This window comes from Chiloscyllium plagiosum, chromosome 43 (assembly GCF_004010195.1).
Source record: "Chiloscyllium plagiosum isolate BGI_BamShark_2017 chromosome 43, ASM401019v2, whole genome shotgun sequence".
Taxonomy (NCBI): Eukaryota; Metazoa; Chordata; class Chondrichthyes; order Orectolobiformes; family Hemiscylliidae; genus Chiloscyllium; species Chiloscyllium plagiosum.
In genome coordinates this window covers 10,429,595-10,451,214 of record NC_057752.1, presented here as the reverse complement: position 1 = coordinate 10,451,214, position 21,620 = coordinate 10,429,595, and the positions used below count along the sequence as shown (strand labels likewise).

At 41.9% G+C, this 21,620-nt stretch overlaps 1 protein-coding gene across 2 annotated transcripts in view; it reads left to right on the top strand.

The window, feature by feature from the left end:
- The window catches only part of LOC122543371 (collagen alpha-1(II) chain), a 77,983-nt gene that overhangs the window by 34,618 nt on the left and 21,745 nt on the right, over nucleotides 1-21,620 (top strand). For both annotated transcript variants that reach the window (XM_043682019.1, XM_043682020.1), the window contains 17 exons: nucleotides 178-231; nucleotides 1,725-1,823; nucleotides 4,635-4,688; nucleotides 5,339-5,437; nucleotides 5,648-5,701; nucleotides 7,683-7,736; nucleotides 8,110-8,163; nucleotides 8,874-8,927; nucleotides 9,918-9,962; nucleotides 12,699-12,797; nucleotides 12,890-12,997; nucleotides 14,209-14,262; nucleotides 15,929-15,982; nucleotides 16,230-16,283; nucleotides 18,361-18,414; nucleotides 20,216-20,323; nucleotides 20,433-20,486. In XM_043682019.1, coding sequence (XP_043537954.1) covers nucleotides 178-231; nucleotides 1,725-1,823; nucleotides 4,635-4,688; nucleotides 5,339-5,437; nucleotides 5,648-5,701; nucleotides 7,683-7,736; nucleotides 8,110-8,163; nucleotides 8,874-8,927; nucleotides 9,918-9,962; nucleotides 12,699-12,797; nucleotides 12,890-12,997; nucleotides 14,209-14,262; nucleotides 15,929-15,982; nucleotides 16,230-16,283; nucleotides 18,361-18,414; nucleotides 20,216-20,323; nucleotides 20,433-20,486 — 1,152 coding nt within the window. The remainder of the gene's footprint in view (nucleotides 1-177; nucleotides 232-1,724; nucleotides 1,824-4,634; nucleotides 4,689-5,338; nucleotides 5,438-5,647; nucleotides 5,702-7,682; nucleotides 7,737-8,109; nucleotides 8,164-8,873; nucleotides 8,928-9,917; nucleotides 9,963-12,698; nucleotides 12,798-12,889; nucleotides 12,998-14,208; nucleotides 14,263-15,928; nucleotides 15,983-16,229; nucleotides 16,284-18,360; nucleotides 18,415-20,215; nucleotides 20,324-20,432; nucleotides 20,487-21,620) is intronic.

The following is a 21,620-nucleotide window of genomic DNA, read 5'->3' as shown; positions in this document are numbered from 1 at the left end:
ACGTAACTTTGATGACTAGATGGAGAACTTTTGTCTTCGACAGTGTGACTTGGATGAAGATGATGTTGTCATACGGGCTCTCTGTTGTATTTATGTGTTCTATCTCAGTTGTGACAACTTGTTTTATTAATATTTCATTGTGGCCTCTAACCTCAGTTCTTTTCTTTCCATTGCTAGGGTGCTCCTGGTAACCGTGGTTTCCCAGGTCAGGATGGTCTTGCTGGTCCTAAGGTAGGTACCATAGTTCAGAAAGTGATACTGTTTAAAGGCAGAATTGCATTTTGTTCACATTTTTTAAAAAAAATCAATTTATTAATTATTTTTAAAAGAGAGCTTAGAATTCAGACTGTTTGGATCCCTGGCCCTAAGCTTCCTGATTAGTTGGTTCTCTGATAATGTTAGTGTTTATTGGACAACTGAAAATCAACAACCTGTCAGCAAATGCTGGAAATTTAATTTTGCTGGAGCTAAGTCTGTACTGATTTATAATGTGTGTGAGACACCATTTTAAAAGATAATAAAAATTACTTTAAATGGGATAAATCTTATCCAGAAGAGCAGTTAAAGTGTATGACAATATCAATCTTGCAAATAGTTAAAAGACACAAAGCATTCAACTTAAACTTTCAGGAAATGGAATACTTACGTTGAGAGAAAACACCATTTTTTTGTGCAATTCTATCAATCCCCTGCTATAACTTTGACAGGAAATGAGCAGAGTTGCCAGCAGTAGGGCTATACCCTGGTAGAGAATCCCTAGGTTGAGCCCACTTGAATAACACTCCTCGAACCACCTCCAACATTCACTCCTTCCACCACCGATGCTCAGTCAAACAGGGTGTACTATCTCCAAGATGCACTGCAGGCATTCACTTCGGCTCACGACTCACTTCCATCTAGAAGGACAAGGGCAGCAGATATATGGGTACACCACTACCTACAACTTCCTCTCTAAGCCCCTCACCATCCTGACTTGGAAATATATCGCCGTTCCTTCAGTGTCACTGGGACAGAATCCTGGAATTCCCTCCCTCAGGACATTGTGGGTCAACCCACAGCACATGGACTGCAGCGATTCAAGATGGCAGCTCACCCCCACCTTCTCAAGGTGGCAACTAGGGACAGGGTAATAAATGACCAGTGACCCCACATTCCATGGGCAAACAAGAAAAAGTCCCAAGTGATAATTACTAGTTGGCTTTAAGTGTTTGTCTGATTGAGATTTTATGTCAAAAGGCAAAAACTGGAAAGATGATTGCCAGAGTGCAGAGCACTACTGAAGCTGAAAGAGTTCGGAGAGGTAACTAGGTTAAGAGAGAAGTTCGAGTCAAATGACACCAAATCAGGAGTTTTAAAGCCAAAAGGTTGTTGAAGGAAGGGAAGATTTTAAAAGGACAAAGCGGTTTCAAAATCTGGGAGCAAATGAGTTAGGATAGAAGGCAGTAAACTTGAAGTTAATTTCAGCACAGTGGGGATGAGCAGTAGTTTATATGATTGTATACTTGGAGCTGATTAGGATAAGAGTGAGGAGTAATGGCTTTTGTTCTGAAGAGCGATGATCAGATGGAACAAGACAAGAAAGGCTGCAACATGGAGAGGGAGAGTTTGGAGACCAGAGGAAGAGGAGGATTGTTTATTAGAAGACAAACTTCCTGTGTCTTATCCAATTGATCATTTCAAATGTTAACAACAAACTAATCGTTTCTGTTTGGTTTCCATCACAGGGTGCCCCTGGTGAGCGTGGTGCTCCTGGTGTTCATGGTCCTAAAGGTGCTAATGGAGATCCCGGTCGCCCTGGTGAACCTGGTCTGCCAGGCGCAAGAGTAAGTAAGATTTTTTCAAAAACAATCTCTGTTTATTCAAAGTATATGTACCGCTCCAGATACCTTCTACTCTGTTAATCAGAATGTTCTGAGGAAGCATTTGCCACATTCAAAACATAACATAACATTTACTCATTTGTTTAAAACCTCTTCTTCAAACATACAGTAAAAAGTGAATCACATAACCATCAAATAACTATTTTGTAAGCAGAGTAGAGCCTGTCACCTCAAGGGCCTAGGTGTGGTACAGGAATGGAGCTGTGTGTCCAAATCGGGTTCCTGAGCTAAGAAATGTTTAGTTCCACAATGTTTCATATTCCTCAACTTGGTTATTATCTGATGAGGCATTCATGCTGAGGCTGTGGAGCTAACGGTATGGAAATCTGCCATCCTTGCCTGGGCAGGCCGAAGTGTGACACCAACCTATAGAAATGTGAATTGGCTTTTACCTGCCCTCTGCACCACAAATGCTGGCCGAGATGGTGATGCCCACATCCCATGAATTAATATAAAAACAAATGAGTCTTCTGGAAGACAACTGCCCCGTCTGCTGTGCCTCTCACACCCTTACAGATTGCACATTAACAATCTCTTCCATCCCATTGCTTTGCTGAAATCAAACAATCTCCATTGAACTGTGATGATACCAGCCAATATTACCTGCCCACATGGCATGTCTAAAGTTGGAACAGTATCCTGTGTAAAGAGCTACTGTTAATATGGTACCTATCCTGCACTCAGATTATTCTAAAACACTTGAGCAATGCCAGATTGCCTAAATCAGCTGGTGGTAAATTCCTCTCATTTGCTGTCTTGATTCTGCAATTGTCCCACCTCCAAAAAGCATTACACTTCATTTTGTCACTGAATAGCAAGAGAAGCAGGATGCTTCATTTCAGCTCTGGTGAAGGCATTCAGTTTCTGATCAAAGGACCCAACATCAGGCAGGGGAAGCCCAGGTGTAGTACCAGGGATAGCCAGCACCTCCCCAAAGGCGCTGCTGATTACAGAAGAGTTGCTGGCCTCTGGTTTGGGCCCTTGAACCCAGAGGAAGTTCTGCCAGTGGCCTATCAAGTGACTGCACAGCACAAGGCATTGTGGGACTGCCCAAAACGGGAGAATGTGGGTAAGGAATCACAGCGGTTCTTTAGCCAGTGGCCAAGATCCCCATCTCCTCCACAAGAATCAACTCATGGCTTGCACTAAAGAGAAACATTTATACATGATAATTGTAGCCAATATGTGCAGAACCACTGTGTTTGCTTCATTGATTTAGACAATTGCAGAATCCTTATGTTCTACAGTAGAAGACAAGCTGCAGTATCAGATAGAAAGCGTAACTTGAAGCATTGCACAAGGATTGATTTGGTCAAAACAAAAAATAAAGAACTACAGGTGCTGAAAATCTGAAAGAAAAATAGAAATTGCTGGAGAAACTCAGCAGGTCTGGCAGCATCTGTGAAGAGAAAGCAGAGTCACTGTTTGGATCCAGCGACGCTTCTTCAGATTGACTTGGTTCAATTTGGTTCAGTTCATTCAACTTTTCTTGGGTAATCACCATCCTTATAGAATGTTGAAACCTTTTGATGTTTCCAAACCCAGTGGACATTTGCAATAAAAGAGGAACGCTGCACCAAAATATGCTTTTGTATCCCAGACAGTCAAGAAAGGTTCTGTCTAAGTGAAAAATTAAACCAAATATTGTAGGTCAAAACTAAGCAACTGCAGCTGAGGACCCCTGTTTATTCACAGGACATAGGTGTTGCTGGTTAGGTCCAGCATCTATTGCCCATTCATCATTGGACACAGGGCAACTAAGAATTAGCCACGTTTTTGTAGGTCTGGAAGTCACATGTAGGCTAGACCAGGAAAGGTTGGCAGATTCCCTTCCCTAAAGGATTTTGGTGAACCAGATGAACATTTGAAACAATAGGCAATGGTTACATTGTAACCATTAGGGAAACAATTTATTGAAGCCAAGTATCTCCATTTTCTATGTTTTGGATTTTTTTTTTTATTCCTTTACGGATGAGGGCATCACTGGCCAGGCCAGCATTTATTGCCCATCCCTAATTGCCCAGAGGGCAATTAAGAGTCAACCACACTGCTGTGGGTTTGGAATCACATGTAGGCCAGACAAGGTAAGGATGGCAGTTTCCTCTGTTAAGGACATTAGTGACCCAGGTGGAATTTTCCAACAATTGACAATAATTCTAGATAGTTATTGAATTCAAATTCCACCATCTGCTGTTGCGGGATTCAAACCCAGGTCTCCGGTACATTTCCTGGGTCTCTGGATTAACGGTCCAGCAATAAAACCGCTAGGCCATTGTCTCCCCGTATTCACAGAATATTAGCCTGAAGCTATGAATTTGAGTCTAGTGATTATCACCATGACGCCATCACCTTCCCTTTAGATAGAACATACCAAATTAAATAGCAATCTCTCATGCGGTCTATTTGATGGACTATGCAAATCAAAATTCCCTCTCAACTGGATGAGTGAAATTTTCATTATGTAGAGTCCCGGAAAACTGTTGAAACACATTTAATAGCCCCTAGTTTTTACTGTTGCTGAGTGTACTCCCTTTAAAACAAATAGATCAATAAACTATTAAAACCAGAACCTCACCTCTATCACCTAACTCCAAAGGGAACTTTGGAAAAGTGTCAAAGGCGATAATCACTTCTTAAGCAGTTATCAGTGATTAATGATTACATTAAAGGCAAAAAGCTCCTTATGGTGAATGAAGAATGTGGATGTTCTTAAGTTGCAGATTTTTGACTCATTTCATTTTTTTTCTTGTTCAGGGTCTTACAGGTCGTCCTGGAGATGCTGGTCCCCAAGGCAAAGTTGGAGCTACTGTAAGTTGAGCCAAAGGTTTCCTGTTTTTACTGTCCTTTTTTTGAATCTGTCCTGGTAGTGCCAGGCTACAGGGACCAGGCTATCTCCAGAAAGAGGTGGGGGTAAGAAAATGATTGGCCAAGTCACCCTGATTAAATCATAGTCTGTTCTGTGCACATCAACGCAATGACTGTGCTACTCCCTCAACTAAAGGAAGAGATCTGACAATGGAGCTAATGCTGCCCTCAGAGGCAGGGGGCATGGGATGGAAAAGGATTCAGATCATCCCACTGGGTGCTTGATATGGGTGCCAAGTCATTCAAACCATCTCATTCACCAAGGCAGAGACAAGTGTGAGCGCCAAGACATCCAGCCTGGTCCATTCTCCTTGTAAAGGAGAGTATGATTGCCAAAGGATTGAGACCATTTTCCTGGGTAAAGGAGTCAGACCTGTTCACACTCCTTGGTAGTGAAGGATACAAGTAATGTGCAGCCACCAAGAAAATCTTCTCGGATAAAACCAAATTCAAAGAATGTTTTCTCTCCTTCTCTCAGGAACCCTTTTTGTTTTTATGATCCAATGGATATTAACTTTAAACTGAAGGTAATAAAAATGAACTACTGTACAGAGATGCTGAGTAAAATTCATGGTTGTCTGTTTTGTGTGTAGGGTGCCCCTGGTGAAGATGGCCGCCCTGGCCCACCTGGTCCACAGGGTGCTCGGGGACAGCCTGGCGTGATGGGTTTCCCAGGACCAAAGGGTGCGACTGTAAGTAAACCATGTATTTTACTCTGATTTCCTTGTGTGTTCTTCTGCAGTACAGGTGATACTGTACTTGCTGCTTTCTGCATGTGTTGTACCATGCTCCGGTCACAGCATTGCTCAAATACACTCACTAATAATTTTAATGGATTTTCCTTGTGACAATAAGGCAAAACTATTTGACCCAACATTGAATATTTTCTTTCTGTTGACTAGGGTGAGGCTGGCAAGGCTGGTGAGAAGGGTCTCATGGGCGCTCCTGGGTTGAGGGTAAGTAACCTGATCTTTTTCTGAATAACTGTAATTCAATAATTGGTAGCTATTGTTTAAAAGACCTGTGTTATACCATAGTCAGCATTGATGTACACCTCAACTGGCCTAAAGCAGCTCAACATGAGATGTTCATCATATAATGTTTTGTTGTATCTGATACAAGATATTGAACACAATTGGGAATGGCAAGACACACTGTTCATTGCAAAGGACCACCCACAATGGGTTCTAAGGGGCTTGGTGATTAATAGATAGACTGAGTTAATCTATACTTATTATTGCAATCCGCTTTTCGTAGATAATTAAATAGAATGGGGCTATGTGGAAGTACAGTAAAGGCAATTAAATGCTACTCCCTTGTCACAAGGGGACATAGGGAGTAGGAGGAGGCCATTCAGCCTTTCAAACCTACTCTGCCATTCAACTAGATCAATGACTGAAACTCCAGTCCTCTTGGTAGAGAATTCCAAAGTGAGATGCTATTACATAAGGAAACTATGACTGAATATCAAAATGTTAAATAGTTCACCACTAATGAAATTATAATACAGTTTGGTGCAGGATGAACAAATAAAGTAGGAGAATGAAATGCCACCATTTAGTATAGTTCTTATACAGCAGATTATCTTGTAGATGTAAAATAATCTACAAGTTCAAAATGAATGATTGGGCATTCCTAGCTAGGTCTGGAATCAGTCTGGGGAGCATGGGCTGGAAAATTGGCACCAGACTGCCAAAGCAATTATTTCTGGTCTACTCTGTCTTTCAGAGCATTGCCCTGCTGAGAATGCAGGATCAGTAAACGTCTAACAGAACCTCATTATAAAATCATCTTCTGACTTTGGTTCCATCTCCTATAGTATCATAGGACAAATCCAAATGTAATGGTTTCATTGGTCCTAATAAGCATGGAGGTGCAAAAACCTTATTGACAGTGCAATATGATATAAGTAGTTCACATACATTGTAAGGTATATATGAACAATATCAAATAACCCAATAAAGCAAAATGCTTCATGCTGCTGTCTATCTATATTACTCCACATACACTGCAGTATATGACAATTTTAAGTGCTCTACATTTAATGTAGTATATTATACACATTGCAAGTGTTCCACATTATATATAGCACTGTACAAGTACATTGTTAGCATTCCACATTATAGTTCATAATAAGGAAAGTACAAGAGACCTAAATTGTGCACATTGCAATCTGTACACTATAAATTCTTGTGACTGTTTGAAATTTAGCATTTTTGTGTCTGCACTGATAAATGCAAGATGACAGGTTTCAGCAACATGTTGGTGTTTTCATCAATGCAAGTCCACCACATTATATATAACACAATATGCCTATACGTGACAAATACTGTCCATTGTTTACAGTGCAGTATATGGACATCATGAGAACATCCAGAATATAATCTAGAATCTAATAACACAGATGATCGTGGTATAGAACTTAGTATTACAATATGATTTGATACAGCATGGAGCAACACAATGCACAGCTTAATGTAAAATATGTGACATACATTGCATACACAGGACAGAACATTACAGAATACCAGAGAATGTGCAATATATGTTAAATTACAATATAGTAATATGCAGATATGCCCAGTATGGTATTATATGACATATGCATAGCAGTATATACACAGTATGTGATGGCACAGTATATATGTGGATGGTATGGTATCGTATAAAGTGATGCACAGTATGTATGGTACACTATAATACCACATGAGTATTCCATAGTAATGATATAGTAATAGAATATTATAGTGACAGGATGGTTTAATATGGTAAGTCACAGTATGCTGTATGACCAGTGACTGAGTCGGAATGGCTATTGCACAAGTGCAGCCCCCACAGGGTTAACAGAGAACAGCAAAATCTATTTGTCTGTTAAGATATTACAACTTTGATTCCATTATTCTATACTGAACACCAACTCTCTTTTCTCCTCCATAGGGTCTGCCTGGCAAAGATGGCGAAACGGGTGCTCAAGGTCCTCCTGGTCCATCAGTGAGTTTGAATATCTTGGATGATCTAACATTTAATTTTTACTTTGTCAGATCAGACTGTTAAATTAGAACTGTTTAACACATTTTAAGAATGTTTATTATCTTTATTGTCATTTCCATGACCCTTCATGTTGACAATGCTCCAATTAATGTCAGATTTTAATCTAATTTGTAACACTTTATTAACATCTATTTAAATAACATGATGGAAGAGTCAAAGACATTTTGAATTGTTACAAGAACTTAGTGGGATCTCTCACATTGTGCTGTTTTCATCAGCACACTTCAAAATGACCTTCGATGCTGACCTGAAAAATATGGTGCATTAACAGCTGACATGTTTAACCACCTTTGACACTGCTGCTGTTTTACAGGGTCTTGCTGGTGAGAGAGGTGAACAAGGTCCTCCTGGTCCTCCTGGCTTCCAGGTTTGTAAGACAAAATCTTTACAATCTTACTAAAACAAGCTTCTGTAATGCAGACTGACTTTGTTTTAAATTTTTGGTGCATTATTAGTAAACTGGTTCATTTAGCTCGGGGTTAACATAGAACACTGCAGCACAGTAACAGGCCCTTCAGCCCACCATGTCTGTGCTGACCATAATGCCATTCTCAACTAATCCCATCTGCTTTCTCATGGTCTGTATCCCCCCATGTCATTGCAAGTGTGCCTCATCTTTAAGGGGGTTAATCTTTAAGGACTCCATGTGTTTATATAATGTTACGACTGTCAGATAAAGTGTGGGTCTGTAACATTTAGTTGGTTTGCTATAATGACTGTTTCATAACTTGGAATGTGTTTTACTGTTTTAGATAAATTAATCTGCAGAGTTAAACAATTCCCAATAAGCAACTGACTATTAGATCATCATCATTAACATGACAGGGATCATTCCTGTTATTTTTAAATTCTAAATCTTTTCATATTAAAGCAGCTTACTTCTGTTACACACCTAAAGCATTTGATGCTTGATATTGTGCTAATTTATTAGAATTTTCACCCACTTATAAACCTGTTGAATTTATTCAACAAAGCCTCTAGTTAACATCAATCTACTCCACACAGATCCTGTTGCTTCTTGTTCTCGAGTTCCATCTTTCATTTTGTGTTAATCACATTGTTTCGCTGCTATTGCAGGGTCTGCCAGGTCCTCCAGGTCCTCCAGGTGAAGGTGGCAAGCCAGGTGACCAGGTAAGTAATTCATTAATCACAGGCAACATGTCCTTTCCTGCTAAAGCTGTTCAGTTTTCAACACTTCATATTAAATTAAAGTCACATGTATCTGACACAATGTGAAGGGGCAAGACCTGCAGGGTCGGACACCAGTATGGTATGAAAGAACAGTCAATGTAAAACAACCCAAGTATTATGACATGTTCAAACATGTCTATGTTTTAGACAGAGAAATATTTTTGAAATGCAGTACCTGTTATGTAGCTTCTGATTAGGGGCACCAAATTTGGTCTTTATTGACAGACTACAGGAAGAAAGGAAGTCTGGAGTGAGGTGAGGTGTTCCACAGTTTGGGGTCTCAAACAGATGTACATTTGACCTTATACACAGTCTAATTGACGATCAGTCTGACACCTTTCCTTTTCCGAGAAAATCAGCCGAGCAATAAAACAGGTTGTCAAGTCTGATCATCTGTTTTTCAATCCACTGTAAAAGTTTAAAGGATCGTAAATTAATCAAAGTAAGAGACTGAATACAGTTACAATACAGGGAGGAGGAGGAGAGTGAGCAATGACATGTTTGGAGATTATAAGGAACAGCAAAAGAATATTCAGAGGGACAATTCCCAGTCTCAATAAAATAGAGGTAATAAAGTTTTGAATAGTGCACGAGCATTAGAGGCCAGGGAGAAACAGATAAGTTACTTCTTGTATCCTGTTCTGGAGTGGAATAGAGCTATTTATTAGAGCTTCCACACGTAGTGTCTGTGGCGAGAGAGAAATTTAACTTGCTGTAAGCTAATTGCATTGGTCTTTATCTTAGGGGAACTGTACTGGTGATGAACAAAGAGCTGCAAAAGGAATACAGTGGAAATAGTGCTGGATAGACTTACACAGGCTGCTGTAGTGTGGAAATGGCTGGATTTCTCCACTTCTCTATGCAATGTCATGTCTGTGCAATCTTTCACTGACTGCCATCACTCACTGGTGCTTTCTTCTTCTCGAACAGGGTGTTCCAGGTGAGGCTGGTGCCGCAGGCCCGACAGGTCCACGAGTAAGTAATCAGATAAACGGAGTATAAATCCAAACTTGTTCATGAATAACAAAAGTTTTCCATTGATATTTAAACTACCTTTCAGATTGCCAGTATTTACTTTGAACACCGTACAGTCACACAGCCATAAATGATACAGACACATATGCCTATAAAGTAACAGAAAACTATCCTGTCAGGTCCCCCTGAAATGTAACAGACACCAATAGTAGAACAGATTCCATCCAGTTGCAGGCAAATATCCTGTTATGTAGCCCTATACAGTTACAGACTTCTGTCATTTTTACAAACTTCTTATCACTATTGTATGACATCATTATCATACACACTGTATACATCCCCTTGCTGTTGCATATCTCTCTTGTTATAAAACCTTCAGAATTTCCATATTCTCTGCTGTTCTATATCTCTGTTAATATATAACCTTCAGAATTTCTGTATCCCCCTGCTGTTCCATATCCCACTGCCTATTATATAACCCTCAGAATTTCCAAATTCCTCTGCTGTTTCATGTCCCTCTGCTGTTTCATGTCCCTCTGCTGATACATAACCATCAGATTTCCATATTCCTCTGCTGTTACATAAACCTTGGAATTTCTATATCCTGCTGCTGTTCCATATGTTTTTGCTGTTAGACACCCCTATAATTTAGTATTTATATCACTTTTGTACAGTTACACATCCTTATGTTACAGATCCCTATAAGTTATATATAGAAATGCCTATATGATCAGAGACTCCCCATCATGTTACACATGACTATTTTTATACAAAGTGTAATTCATTTGTGTGTGCTGAAAGCACCATATATTCACACATTTTGCAGGCAAAAGGAATTTGTCAGTACATTGCAGCTTTTTCACTGAGGAAGGACCTGTGGAGACTGCCAGGTCCAGCTGCATTCCGCATGGCAATGCCCTGATTAATCAGCTCAACCTGCTTGGTCTGTAGTTGAATCAGCTAACTTGGATTAACAGTTAACACTTCCTGCTATATCTCCATGCTGAGCATGGTCCAACTTATTTAATATCCTGTTCTCATGTTATTCCCTTCCTAAGTTTGGTATCTTGTGACCCAGTTCTGATGAGTGCAGCATTAAAAGCTTTGACTTTGTGTCTCTCTTTAGCAATGTTCAGTTATGTGTCCCCTTTCTGCAATCCCTACTCTGTTACATACCCCCATAATGTTCCAGGCACTGAAGTTGTTGCAAACCCTGATGCTGTTGCAGTTCCCTCCACCATTACAGATCCCTGTTGTATTATGGCTGATCATGCAGTCTCAGTATCCCACTCCTGCTTTCTCTCCATACCTCTTGACCTCTTTAGTGACAAAGGTCATGTCCAGCTCCCTCTTGAACATATCTAACAAACTGGCCACAACAGCTTTCTGTGAGAAAGAATTCCATAGGTTCCCAACTCTCTGAGTGAAGGAATTCTTCCTCACTCCAGTCCTGAATGGCTTACCCCTTATTCTTAGACTGTGACCCCTAGTTCTGGACTTTCCCAACATTGGGAACATTCTTCCTGCGTCTAGCCTGTCCAGTCCCATCAGGATTTTATATGTTTCTATGAGACCCCCACTCAGTTTTCTACATCCCAGCGAGTACAAGCCCAGTCTATCCAGTCTTTCCTCATCTGTCAGTCCTGCCATCCCAGGAATCAGTCTGGTGAACCTTCGCTAGACTCCCTCAACAGCAAAAATGCTATAATTCTATTATACTATTACAGCTCTCTGTACATCGACATTTTAATGTACTGCTGCCAGGCCTATATCTCTACATATCACTTTACAGTAATGCACTCTAAGCTGTTACCCTTCCAATTCTGTCAAATATTATTATCCCATTAGCAATTCCACCCCCTCATCCATAAATTTACATAGCAGTATAATCGTACACATCCCAATCCCAGGCAGCATCTGAGGAGCAAGAAAATCGACATTTTGGGCAAAAGCCCTTCATCAGGAAACCGGCATTTGGTTTTCCGGCATTCGGCCCTTTCAGGCTGCTCTACCATTCAATCTGATCACGGCTGATTCTCTATCTGAATGCCATATTCCTGCTTTCTCACCCTACCCTGTCATTACTTTAATGCCTAAATATTTATCTTTATGTTTCCTGAATAGTGCCATGGCCTCTACACCCTTCTATGGTAGAAAATTCCACAGGTTCACGATCTTATGAGTGAAGAAATCTTTCTTCATCTCAGTATTACATGGCCTAACATGTATCCTGGGGCTGTGTCCCCTGGTTCTAGACTCCTCTCCCCAACTAGGGGAAACATCCTCACCTACATTTGATCTGTCCAGCCCTGTTAGAATTTTATACGTTTCAATCAGGTCCCCTCTCATCCTTCTAAACTCCAGTGAGTACAGATCCAATCAAACCAATCTCTTCTCATGGGGCAGTCCTGCCATCCCCAGTATCAGCCTAGTGAAACTTCACTGCACTTCCTCTCTGGCAAGTATATCCTGTCTTAGGTAGGGAGTTCAAACACTGAATGACATATTCTCAACAAGCCCCACTTATATACCAATATAGACATTGCCCCTATTCTATTGGACACTCTATCTTATTACACTTCCATTAATTTTGCAAAGACAGAATGTAATGTAACCTATTATCCATATACACTTTATATCTGCTTTATCTGCTGATGTGCCTATGTAAATATCCCAGTGATACTGCAATGACAGGGGTTTTGATCCCACAAGTGACATGGATCTCATTATCCTCAGGGTGAACGAGGTTTCCCAGGTGAACGCGGATCTCCAGGCTCTCAGGGACTCCAGGGTCCACGTGGTCTCCCAGGTACTCCTGGTGCTGATGGTCCTAAGGTAGGATTCTCCCTTTACTTGTACAAATGTGATCCTTGCGTAAGCGTTGTGAAACATGTATCTCTGATGTGAGCCTTTGCTTCATTTTGCAGGGTGCAGCTGGCGCTCCCGGCCCCAATGGTGCTCAAGGTCCTCCCGGTCTCCAGGGTATGCCAGGCGAGAGAGGTGCTGCGGGAATTCCCGGTCCAAAAGGCGACAGAGTAAGGTTTCTCTCTTGTCCCTTCCCATTTCTAAATTCTAGCCAATTGTAGAAGATTAATGATCCACAAGGATGTCTTGTGGCACAGTGGTGGCATCTGGGATCAAATCCCACCTTTGGATTTGAGGGCCATTGAAGCTGTGTCATAACGCAGCCCAAACAGGTTGATGATCAATCTATAAATCCTACCGATAAACCAATAGCAGGCAGTAAGAGCAGGAGAGTTTCCTGGTCAGCCAGAACCATGTGGGAACTGCAGCGTAACAACCTCTCCACGTTATAGGCCTGCACATACAGGTTCCTCCCATGGGCAAGCACCATCCTTGCTCTGAGGGGTTACCACAAACACACAACAGTCACCATTTACTGTGAGCAAGCTTCTCAGATTTAGCACTATCTGCAATTGTCACTGTTAGTACAGTTTTTATTATTTTAAGCTTTAGCTACCCCATCTTTTCTGCAGGAAAGATAAAATTCTCAGGTAAGCTGGCTGAGGGTTCCATGATTAAGGAAAGAGCTAACCAAACCGATTTGGCAAATTGCGCAGAACTTTTTCATTCAAAAGATAATGTTATCAGAGAAGATAGGCAACTGGATGTGTCGTATGAAAGAAGGTTTGTTTTGTGGGTATCACTGGCTGGATCAGCATTTATAGCCCATCCCTAGTTGCCCTTGAGAAGATGATGGTCAGCTACCTTCTTGAACTGCTGCAGTCCCACAATCATAGACCCACAATGCCCTTAGGGAGGGAATTCCAGGATTTTGCCCCAGCAACAGTGAAGGAAAGGTGATATATTTTCAAGGCAGGATAGTGAGTGGCTTGGTGGGGAACTTCCTGCCTTTGTCCTTCTAGATGGGAGTGGCTAAGCATTTAGAAGGTGCTGCCTAAGAAGTCTTGGTGAATTAAGAAGGCAACAAGTAGTTAAGGTTGATGAGCTATTAAGCTCAGCATTTTTTGGATCTAATAGCCTTTTCCTGTATCTAAGGTTTCTTTCATTTTTGATCCCATGTCCCATAAGCTGTGCATGAAAGAGGATAGATCAAAATTCTTCTCTAATTCACAGAAAAATTAAGAGAATAAATCAATCATTATCCACGTGATGTCATTTGTGTCAGGTTTTGAGGAGAGATTAGTAATAAAGCAACTGACGTGTCTTAGATTCTCTGGAAGATACAGAACTAATTTTTCTCCCCTTCTCATTTATCTCTTAGGGTGATAATGGTGAGAAAGGACCTGAGGGCGCTCCTGGCAAAGATGGCGGACGAGTAAGTGAAATGTTGCCCACTCGGGCTTTCCATAATCAAGTTTCCGATTTGTCTGTTTACACATGGGCTGCTAATAGGAGTTAGTTAGTCAGAAACATGCCGCAGACATTGTAAGTTCAGGAGCATTTAACCTGTATTTACAACCTGGATCTGATTGTGCTGATGTGCAAAATCATGCGAGGACTCTGGAAGAAGTAGCCCACAAGTTGATAATCCATTGATGTGAGGTACCTACCTGTCTACATATAATAACAAGTTTGCAACAAGTGTGCCGTCACACTGTCCAGTTTAATACATGCAAAGTCTGTGTTACACTTGCATCTAATTAGCTATCGTCAATAGTTTACGTCACAACAATTCATCATAAGTGAACACAAAGTTTCAGACAATAAAATAGTATTTTGCAACTGTCAATATATAGAGAAACAATTACTCCCTAATAGATGCCCAGTTATTGACTGACACACATGCACATTTGCTCAATTAAAATCCCTTCCTTCGAGTGAAGCAATAGTTTGATGACAGAACTATGTTTTTGGTCTCCATAACCCACCGAAAAATATACTTGCCAAGGAGGGAGTGCAATGAAAGTTCACTAAATGGATTTCTGGTATGGTGGGATTGCCCTGCGAGGGAAGCTTCAATGGATTGAGCCTGTATTCTTTGGAATTTAGAAGGACAAGAGGCAATTTCATTGAAAATTATAACATAACTCCAGCGGGTGGATGCAGTATGAATGTTTTCCCCCGGGCTGGAGAGGATCGAGAACCAGGGACACAGTCTCAGAATAAGGGGGAAGCCATTTGGGATGGAAATGAGGAGGCATTCCTTCATTCAGAGTATGCTGAATCTTTGGAATTCTGTATTGCAGATGGCTGGTCTTTAGCTGGTGTCTTATAGATGGTTGTAGGGTTTGGGGTGGGGTGGGGGGGAGGAGAATAGGTGGAAGTCACCATTGTGCTTCAGCCCAATCTCTACACATGGACATTTCCCAGTGGGTAATGATCAGGAGCAGAAACCCTGCATAATTTCACCAATCCCACAACCCAAAGTTACTGATGCCACTTGTAATGCCCTTTCTTTTCAAAGAGTGGGAATGGAAGTTGTTCCGCGTGGGTGAGCGTCAAGCTAATAGTTGAGGTGACAGAATGCCTTCAGATATTCGTGGCTGTAATGGCACAGCTGGATGGAATACCTCCACTGTTGTAACTGACATTACAAAACAAACAGCAAACAAAAGGAATTTCTTACCACCATGTTTGTTGCAGTGAGATATCACTGCAGTTTTAGATTAGATTATACTACTTACAGTGTGGAAACAGGCTTTTCGGCCCAACAAGTCCACACCGACCCGCCGAAGTGTAACCCACCCAGACCCATTCCCCTACATTTACCCTTTCACCTAACTTGTCCATCTGTTATGTATATCTCTGAAGTGGGTGGTAAAATACTCCTTTTTAACATTTCTCAGAAATCAGATTCTGATTATTGTCAAGTTGGCTGCATTTGAATACCTTTTTTTCCGGACTCTCCAGTAACAGTACCATTGACTTAGTGATGCTCCTGTAAGCAATGCAGCCAGTGACAGTACACATGTGAGTCAGTGCCCACTGCAGCCTCAACTTGAGATCATATCTGACATGAGGTCTTTCTCTTTCTATTCTAGGGTTTAACTGGTCCAATTGGTCCCCCTGGCCCAGCTGGTCCCAACGGAGAGAAGGTAAAGATGATGATGAGATTTACTTTTATGTAAAATCTAGAGAACTTTTTGGATAATTGATAAAAATGAAAGCATATTAACAACGAGATTAGCCTGATTGGTACAGGAGGTAGTCACATGCTGCTGCATCTCATTTTAAGAAATAAATATATTTGGTGAAATGTTTTGGAGATTAAAATCTCAGCAGTTCCTCACTGTAGCTGGTCCGTGTATCTCAATAACTCCTTTTCTCTTGTGTCTCCTTTAGGGTGAAGCAGGTCCTCGTGGGCCAACAGGTGCTGCTGGAGCTCGCGGTGCCCCTGTAAGTGGGATCAGTTGAATTCCTGAGTTTCGGTTAAAACTAGAGGAAAATGCAAATCCAAACCTAGCTATACTGCTGGGTTTACCAGAACTCAATCTGAGCAGTTAAGATGGTCAAACATAACTTGTTGAGCATCTACTCGCTCTGATAAAGTTCCGTGCTGCAGGTTGAACATTAATAGTTCATGAGTTGGTGACAAGGGAGCCAGACGCTTCTGGTTCGAAGTCAACCTGGATTGGGATAAATAGCCTGGATTGATTTTGATGAGCTGATCCGGGAGATTGAGCAAAGTGGTGCAACTTGACAGCTCACTCTCAGGTTGACCAGAGCAAGACTGCAATGTTATTGGATCACACTTGAACTGGGGCAACTGGAATAGTGGAAATTCTATAACAACCTGCCCTTTGGATTCAAAAGTCTATGCGTGTTGTTGTATTGCCCACACAATACAGTAACTTGTATTACAGCAACATCTAACGAACCCCCAGGGAGAAATTGACTCCAGTAGTTTGCATCAGTAGAGTCCAGCCAGTATCTGAGACATTTCAGACATGGCCATTGTGAATGTTTTTGTAGCTATTGACATATATTCTTTAACATTATTGCTTATAATTTCTCAGAAATGGAATACATTATGCTTCAGATTACATCAACAATCTATAAAAAAGCTTAGGGCCTTCATTCCTGATGAAGGGCTTTTGCCCGAAACGTTAATTTTACTGCTCCTGAGATGCTGCCTGACTTGCTGTGCTTTCCAGCACCACTCTAATCTAGACTCTGATTTCCAGCATCTGCAGTCCTCACTTTTGCCTATAAAAACGCTTAGCTATGTACTCACTTGTAATTAACAGTGCAGTTATAATGCCTATGTAAACCTGTCATGTTGTAATTACACCCTTCCTTCCACTGTGACACAAACTCTGGTGAACATATTTAATCAAAGCATGACCAAGAAGCATAAACTGTTTCCCTGGCAATTATAGACAGCAGAATTTATGTCAAGAATATATGTCTTTAAAACATGAGCTAACTGCCATTTCCTTCACCTGTTGAAGACTCCTGTAATGCACAATGCCACAGGAGACTGACTAGTTTACAATGAAATTTGTTTAGTAGTAACTACAGAGCATTTCAACCTGGGCTTACCTAGTTGTCTCATCTGTGATGCTATTTGGGATTTCTCAGTTCTTGCAGGTGTGAAAATGTCAGTTACTCAATTCAATTGATGCAAGTAGAAACAGGCCTCATAGAAAATCTGGAGGTATATGTGCATCAATCAATGAAGGGGGCAGGGCAGGTTGAGAAAGTGATAAATGAGGGAGGAGCAAATCACTGCTGAAGCTGGAATCTGTACTGAAAACAGTAAGGGAAATGGGATCCTGAGCTTTTAAACAGAGGCACAGAATACAAAAGCAAGCACGTTATTGTGAACCTTCATAAACATTGCTCCAGCCTTCATGGTGGCCAGTTCCAGTATCGCACTTTAGGAATAGTGGAAGGCTTGAGAGAAAGTGAAGAAAGATTCATGAGAATGGTTTGAGAGGTGAGGAATTTCAGTTATGAAGATAAATTGGAGAAGCTGGGACAAAGGGTTTGAGGGGATTTGATATGAGGTGTTCAAAATCGTGAGGGATCTGGACAGAGTAGATCAGGAGAAATTGTTTTCATTGGTGGAAGGATTGAGAGCAAGAGTGCACAGATTGAAGGTGGTTGACAAAAGAAGCAATAGCGACACGAGAAAAAAACATTCTCATGCAGTGAGTGGCTAGTTTCCAGAATGTGCTGCCTGAGCATGTGGTGGAAGCTGGTTCAATTAAGGCTTTCAGAAGAATCATCAGAAGTGAGATAACTTGCAGGACTGTGGTAGAAGGACGGAGAAGTGGGACTTGCTGCATAGCTCTTGCAGAAGGGATGCATGGACATGACCAGCCAACTGGCCTCCTTGTGTGCTGTATTTCTTATTTGGTGGAACATGAGGAATAACGCTTTGATATGTGACACCCCCACCCCAACATTGTCAGTTTATTCAGTGCTGCCACTGATGTCTGTGTGTAACCTTGCCATCTTTGTGTTTCAGGGTGAGCGTGGTGAGACAGGTCCTCCTGGCCCTGCTGGCTTTGCTGGTCCTCCTGTAAGTATTGACTTCAGAAAGTAACAGTCACAGTAAATTCAAGATGCACATAAGCTAGTTAAGTTCTACCCAGCAAAGATGAATGGTTCTACGTAACAGGACTTTCTTTGCACAAGTTAATCCAAGCATTGTTCTATTCAGACTAGTGGCCACTGATCCGGTCAACAAAACACTGGTCCCCTCAAAAACCACCAATCCCATTGTCTCATCAGTGCTCCTCTGTCACTGGGAGATATAAGCCTACCTCAACAGCCAGCTGGTAGATCGAGGTGGTGGTATAATGGTTATGTTGCTGCGTTAGCATTCCAGAGTGACAGGCTAATGTTCTGGGAGCATGGGTTTGAATCCCATTACAGCAGATAGTGAAGTTTGAATTTGATTTTTTTAAAAATTAAAATCTAATGGTGACCACATAATCATTATCATAAATACCCATCTGATTCACTAAAGTCCTTTAAGGGGAGAAAATCCGCCATCCTTACCTACAAGTGACTCCAGACTCATAGCAATGTGGTTGACTCTTAACTGTCCTCTGAAATTAAAATCTAATGGTGACCACATAATCATTATCATAAATACCCATCTGATTCACTAAAGTCCTTTAAGGGGAGAAAATCCGCCATCCTTACCTACAAGTGACTCCAGACTCATAGCAATGTGGTTGACTCTTAACTGTCCTCTGAAGTGGCTGAGCAAGCCACTCAGTTCAAAGGCAACTCGAGATGGGCAAATGCTTGAAATGCTGGCCTTGTCAGTGACACCCACATCTCATGAAGGAATGAGAAAAACGGATCCCATCTGTCTCAGCAGCTGAAGGGTAGACTTACTTGTCTAAGATCTCCTGCAGCCTGGATGCTTCCCATCCAGATCCTCTTTCAGGATCAGTCCCCTGGCTGTTGAAGAGTAGATTCCCAATGCAGGAAGGTGAATCTTTGATGATGCATTTATTTTTTATTTCGTCCTAGCGACTAGAGATGGTGGGTCTGCCCAGAGTCGTTGCTGTGACTGATAAAGGATACAATATTTTCTGCCTCATGGGATCATTCACCTCCTACAGCCCCTAGGATGATGGAAGCCCAATCACCCTCTCGGATCTCTGCCTTGCCTGTTGAGGATCATGATCTCCCTGATGTCCAGATCTCAATCCAGGGTCCCTATGGCTGATGAGGGTCAGGAACTACCCCAATAGGTGGCTAGGTCTCCCTCTGGGCTTCATGCTCTGGTTGGTGACAACATTATCCTTCTGGGAACCCTCACCTAGCCAATGAGTGATAGTCTTCTACCCCAACCACCATGCCAGTTAACGGAGACAAGATCTCTCTCTCTCTCTAAGGTTTAATTTCCTGGCTCATGCAGGAGAAAACTCCTTCTGAAACTAGGGGGTCACTGTTAAAATTCTTTCTCACAGAGGGTCAAGAGTCTTTGGGGTGAAAACAGAGTCCTTGGATATTTTTAAGCCAGAGGAAGATAGATTCTTGATAAGCAAGAGAGTGAAAGGTTATCTGGGTTTAGGAGGGAATGCAAAGGAATCAAATCAACCATGATCTTGTTGAGTGGTGGAGCAGGCTGCAGGAGCTGAATGGCCTATTCCTCCTAGTCTGTCTGTATGTATGTCATCGCTGCCCTCGCGGTGGAGGCCAGTTCTTGTCTTGGTCAACTGTCTTGGCTGATGAAGGCAAGATCTTGTCCTAGCCTGCTGCTTGTTGTCTTTTGAGTTTGCGAAGGTTGCATTTTCCCAGTGGTAGGACTCTACAGTGTACTGAATGCTGACAAGAACACTCCTGCACCTCCTTTCCTCTAGGGTTCAGATGGTCAAGCTGGTCCCAAGGGCGAACCTGGTGAGGCTGGACAAAAAGGTGATGCTGGTGCTCCTGGTCCTCAAGGTCCATCAGGTGCTCCCGGTCCACAGGTAAGACACAAATACATTATGACTAGTTCTGTAAAAGCAGTGGATTTCACTAACAGAGACATTATGTTGACATAGATTCACAGGGAGATCCCTTTCTCTCTCTTTTCAGGGTCCAACAGGTGTTACTGGGCCGAAAGGAGCTCGTGGTGCCCAGGGTCCCCCTGTGAGTATGGTTTATTCATCTAAAGTTTTGAAACAAAATGTTCCCCTTGATAGCTAACATGCTTTAAGACTGTTGCATTAAGCTCAGGTGAGGAATTCTCGTCCTGTTTGCAAGTGTTTTTCAGACATTAGCTTAAAAGTGACTGCCTTGTCCTGAAAACGTGTGCAGCTTATTTGATATCCAAACATTAGTCCAGAGTTTGTTATGTACAGGGATCCCTTCATCACCCAATTGGATTCTGCAGATGGGATCCAGAAGCCAGCTAGCTGGAGTCAGAGACTGGTTGCTCTCTGCTAGGGATGGTTAGGAACCTGGCACTGGGAGCCAGAAGCCAGTTGGATTCTAGTAGGCTGCAATGGGGACTGGTGGGAACATAATCTAGTAGCCCCTCCACTAATTGGGAGGTGAAAATCTGGAGTTTGGGATCCGAACTCTAAAAGCCTGAATCCAGGAGCTTTCAACCAAAGAAGCCAGGAGCCAAGAGTTGACAACTGGAATCCGGGGACAAGTAGCTGGAAATGCTGAAAAACAGGATGTAACTTTGGAATTTAGAATAAAGGAGCTCCTGGAACATGAGTGAATGTGACCAGTTGCAAGTTGGAGGCTGCTGAAACAGTTGAGAATCAGAAACAAGGCTCTTCAACTTCTAAAAACCTTTAGCTAGTTATTGGTTTTGCCTCTTTAAACATAGTTGTCCAATAGCATTCACCAATAGTGCAGAGCAGCTCTGTGTGTGTGGAGCTGCGTCACTTAAATATGTTCAAATGGTATTTGGACTCTCTGCACCCACGTTGAAGTGCACCACGTTCAGTCTAAAATTTTGCCCTTTTCCCATTATTTTAATGTTCACCAGGTTAGTCTAAATGACAGAAGACATTTTCGAACTGTTTCTGACATCAATCGGTGACAGATTTCATGAAAATCCAGTTTGCATTGCATTCAGTATTCTCACTGACTCTGCCTGCTTTCCATCTTCCACTGAGATCCCGGGGACACTCCTCCTCCCTCCACACATTACTGACTATCCACCCATTTAATCCCCCTCCCACACGCCTGTATAAACACACACCCCATGACTGACCCTCCCCACCCATTTAATCCCCCCCCCACAGCCCCATATAAACACACACTAAC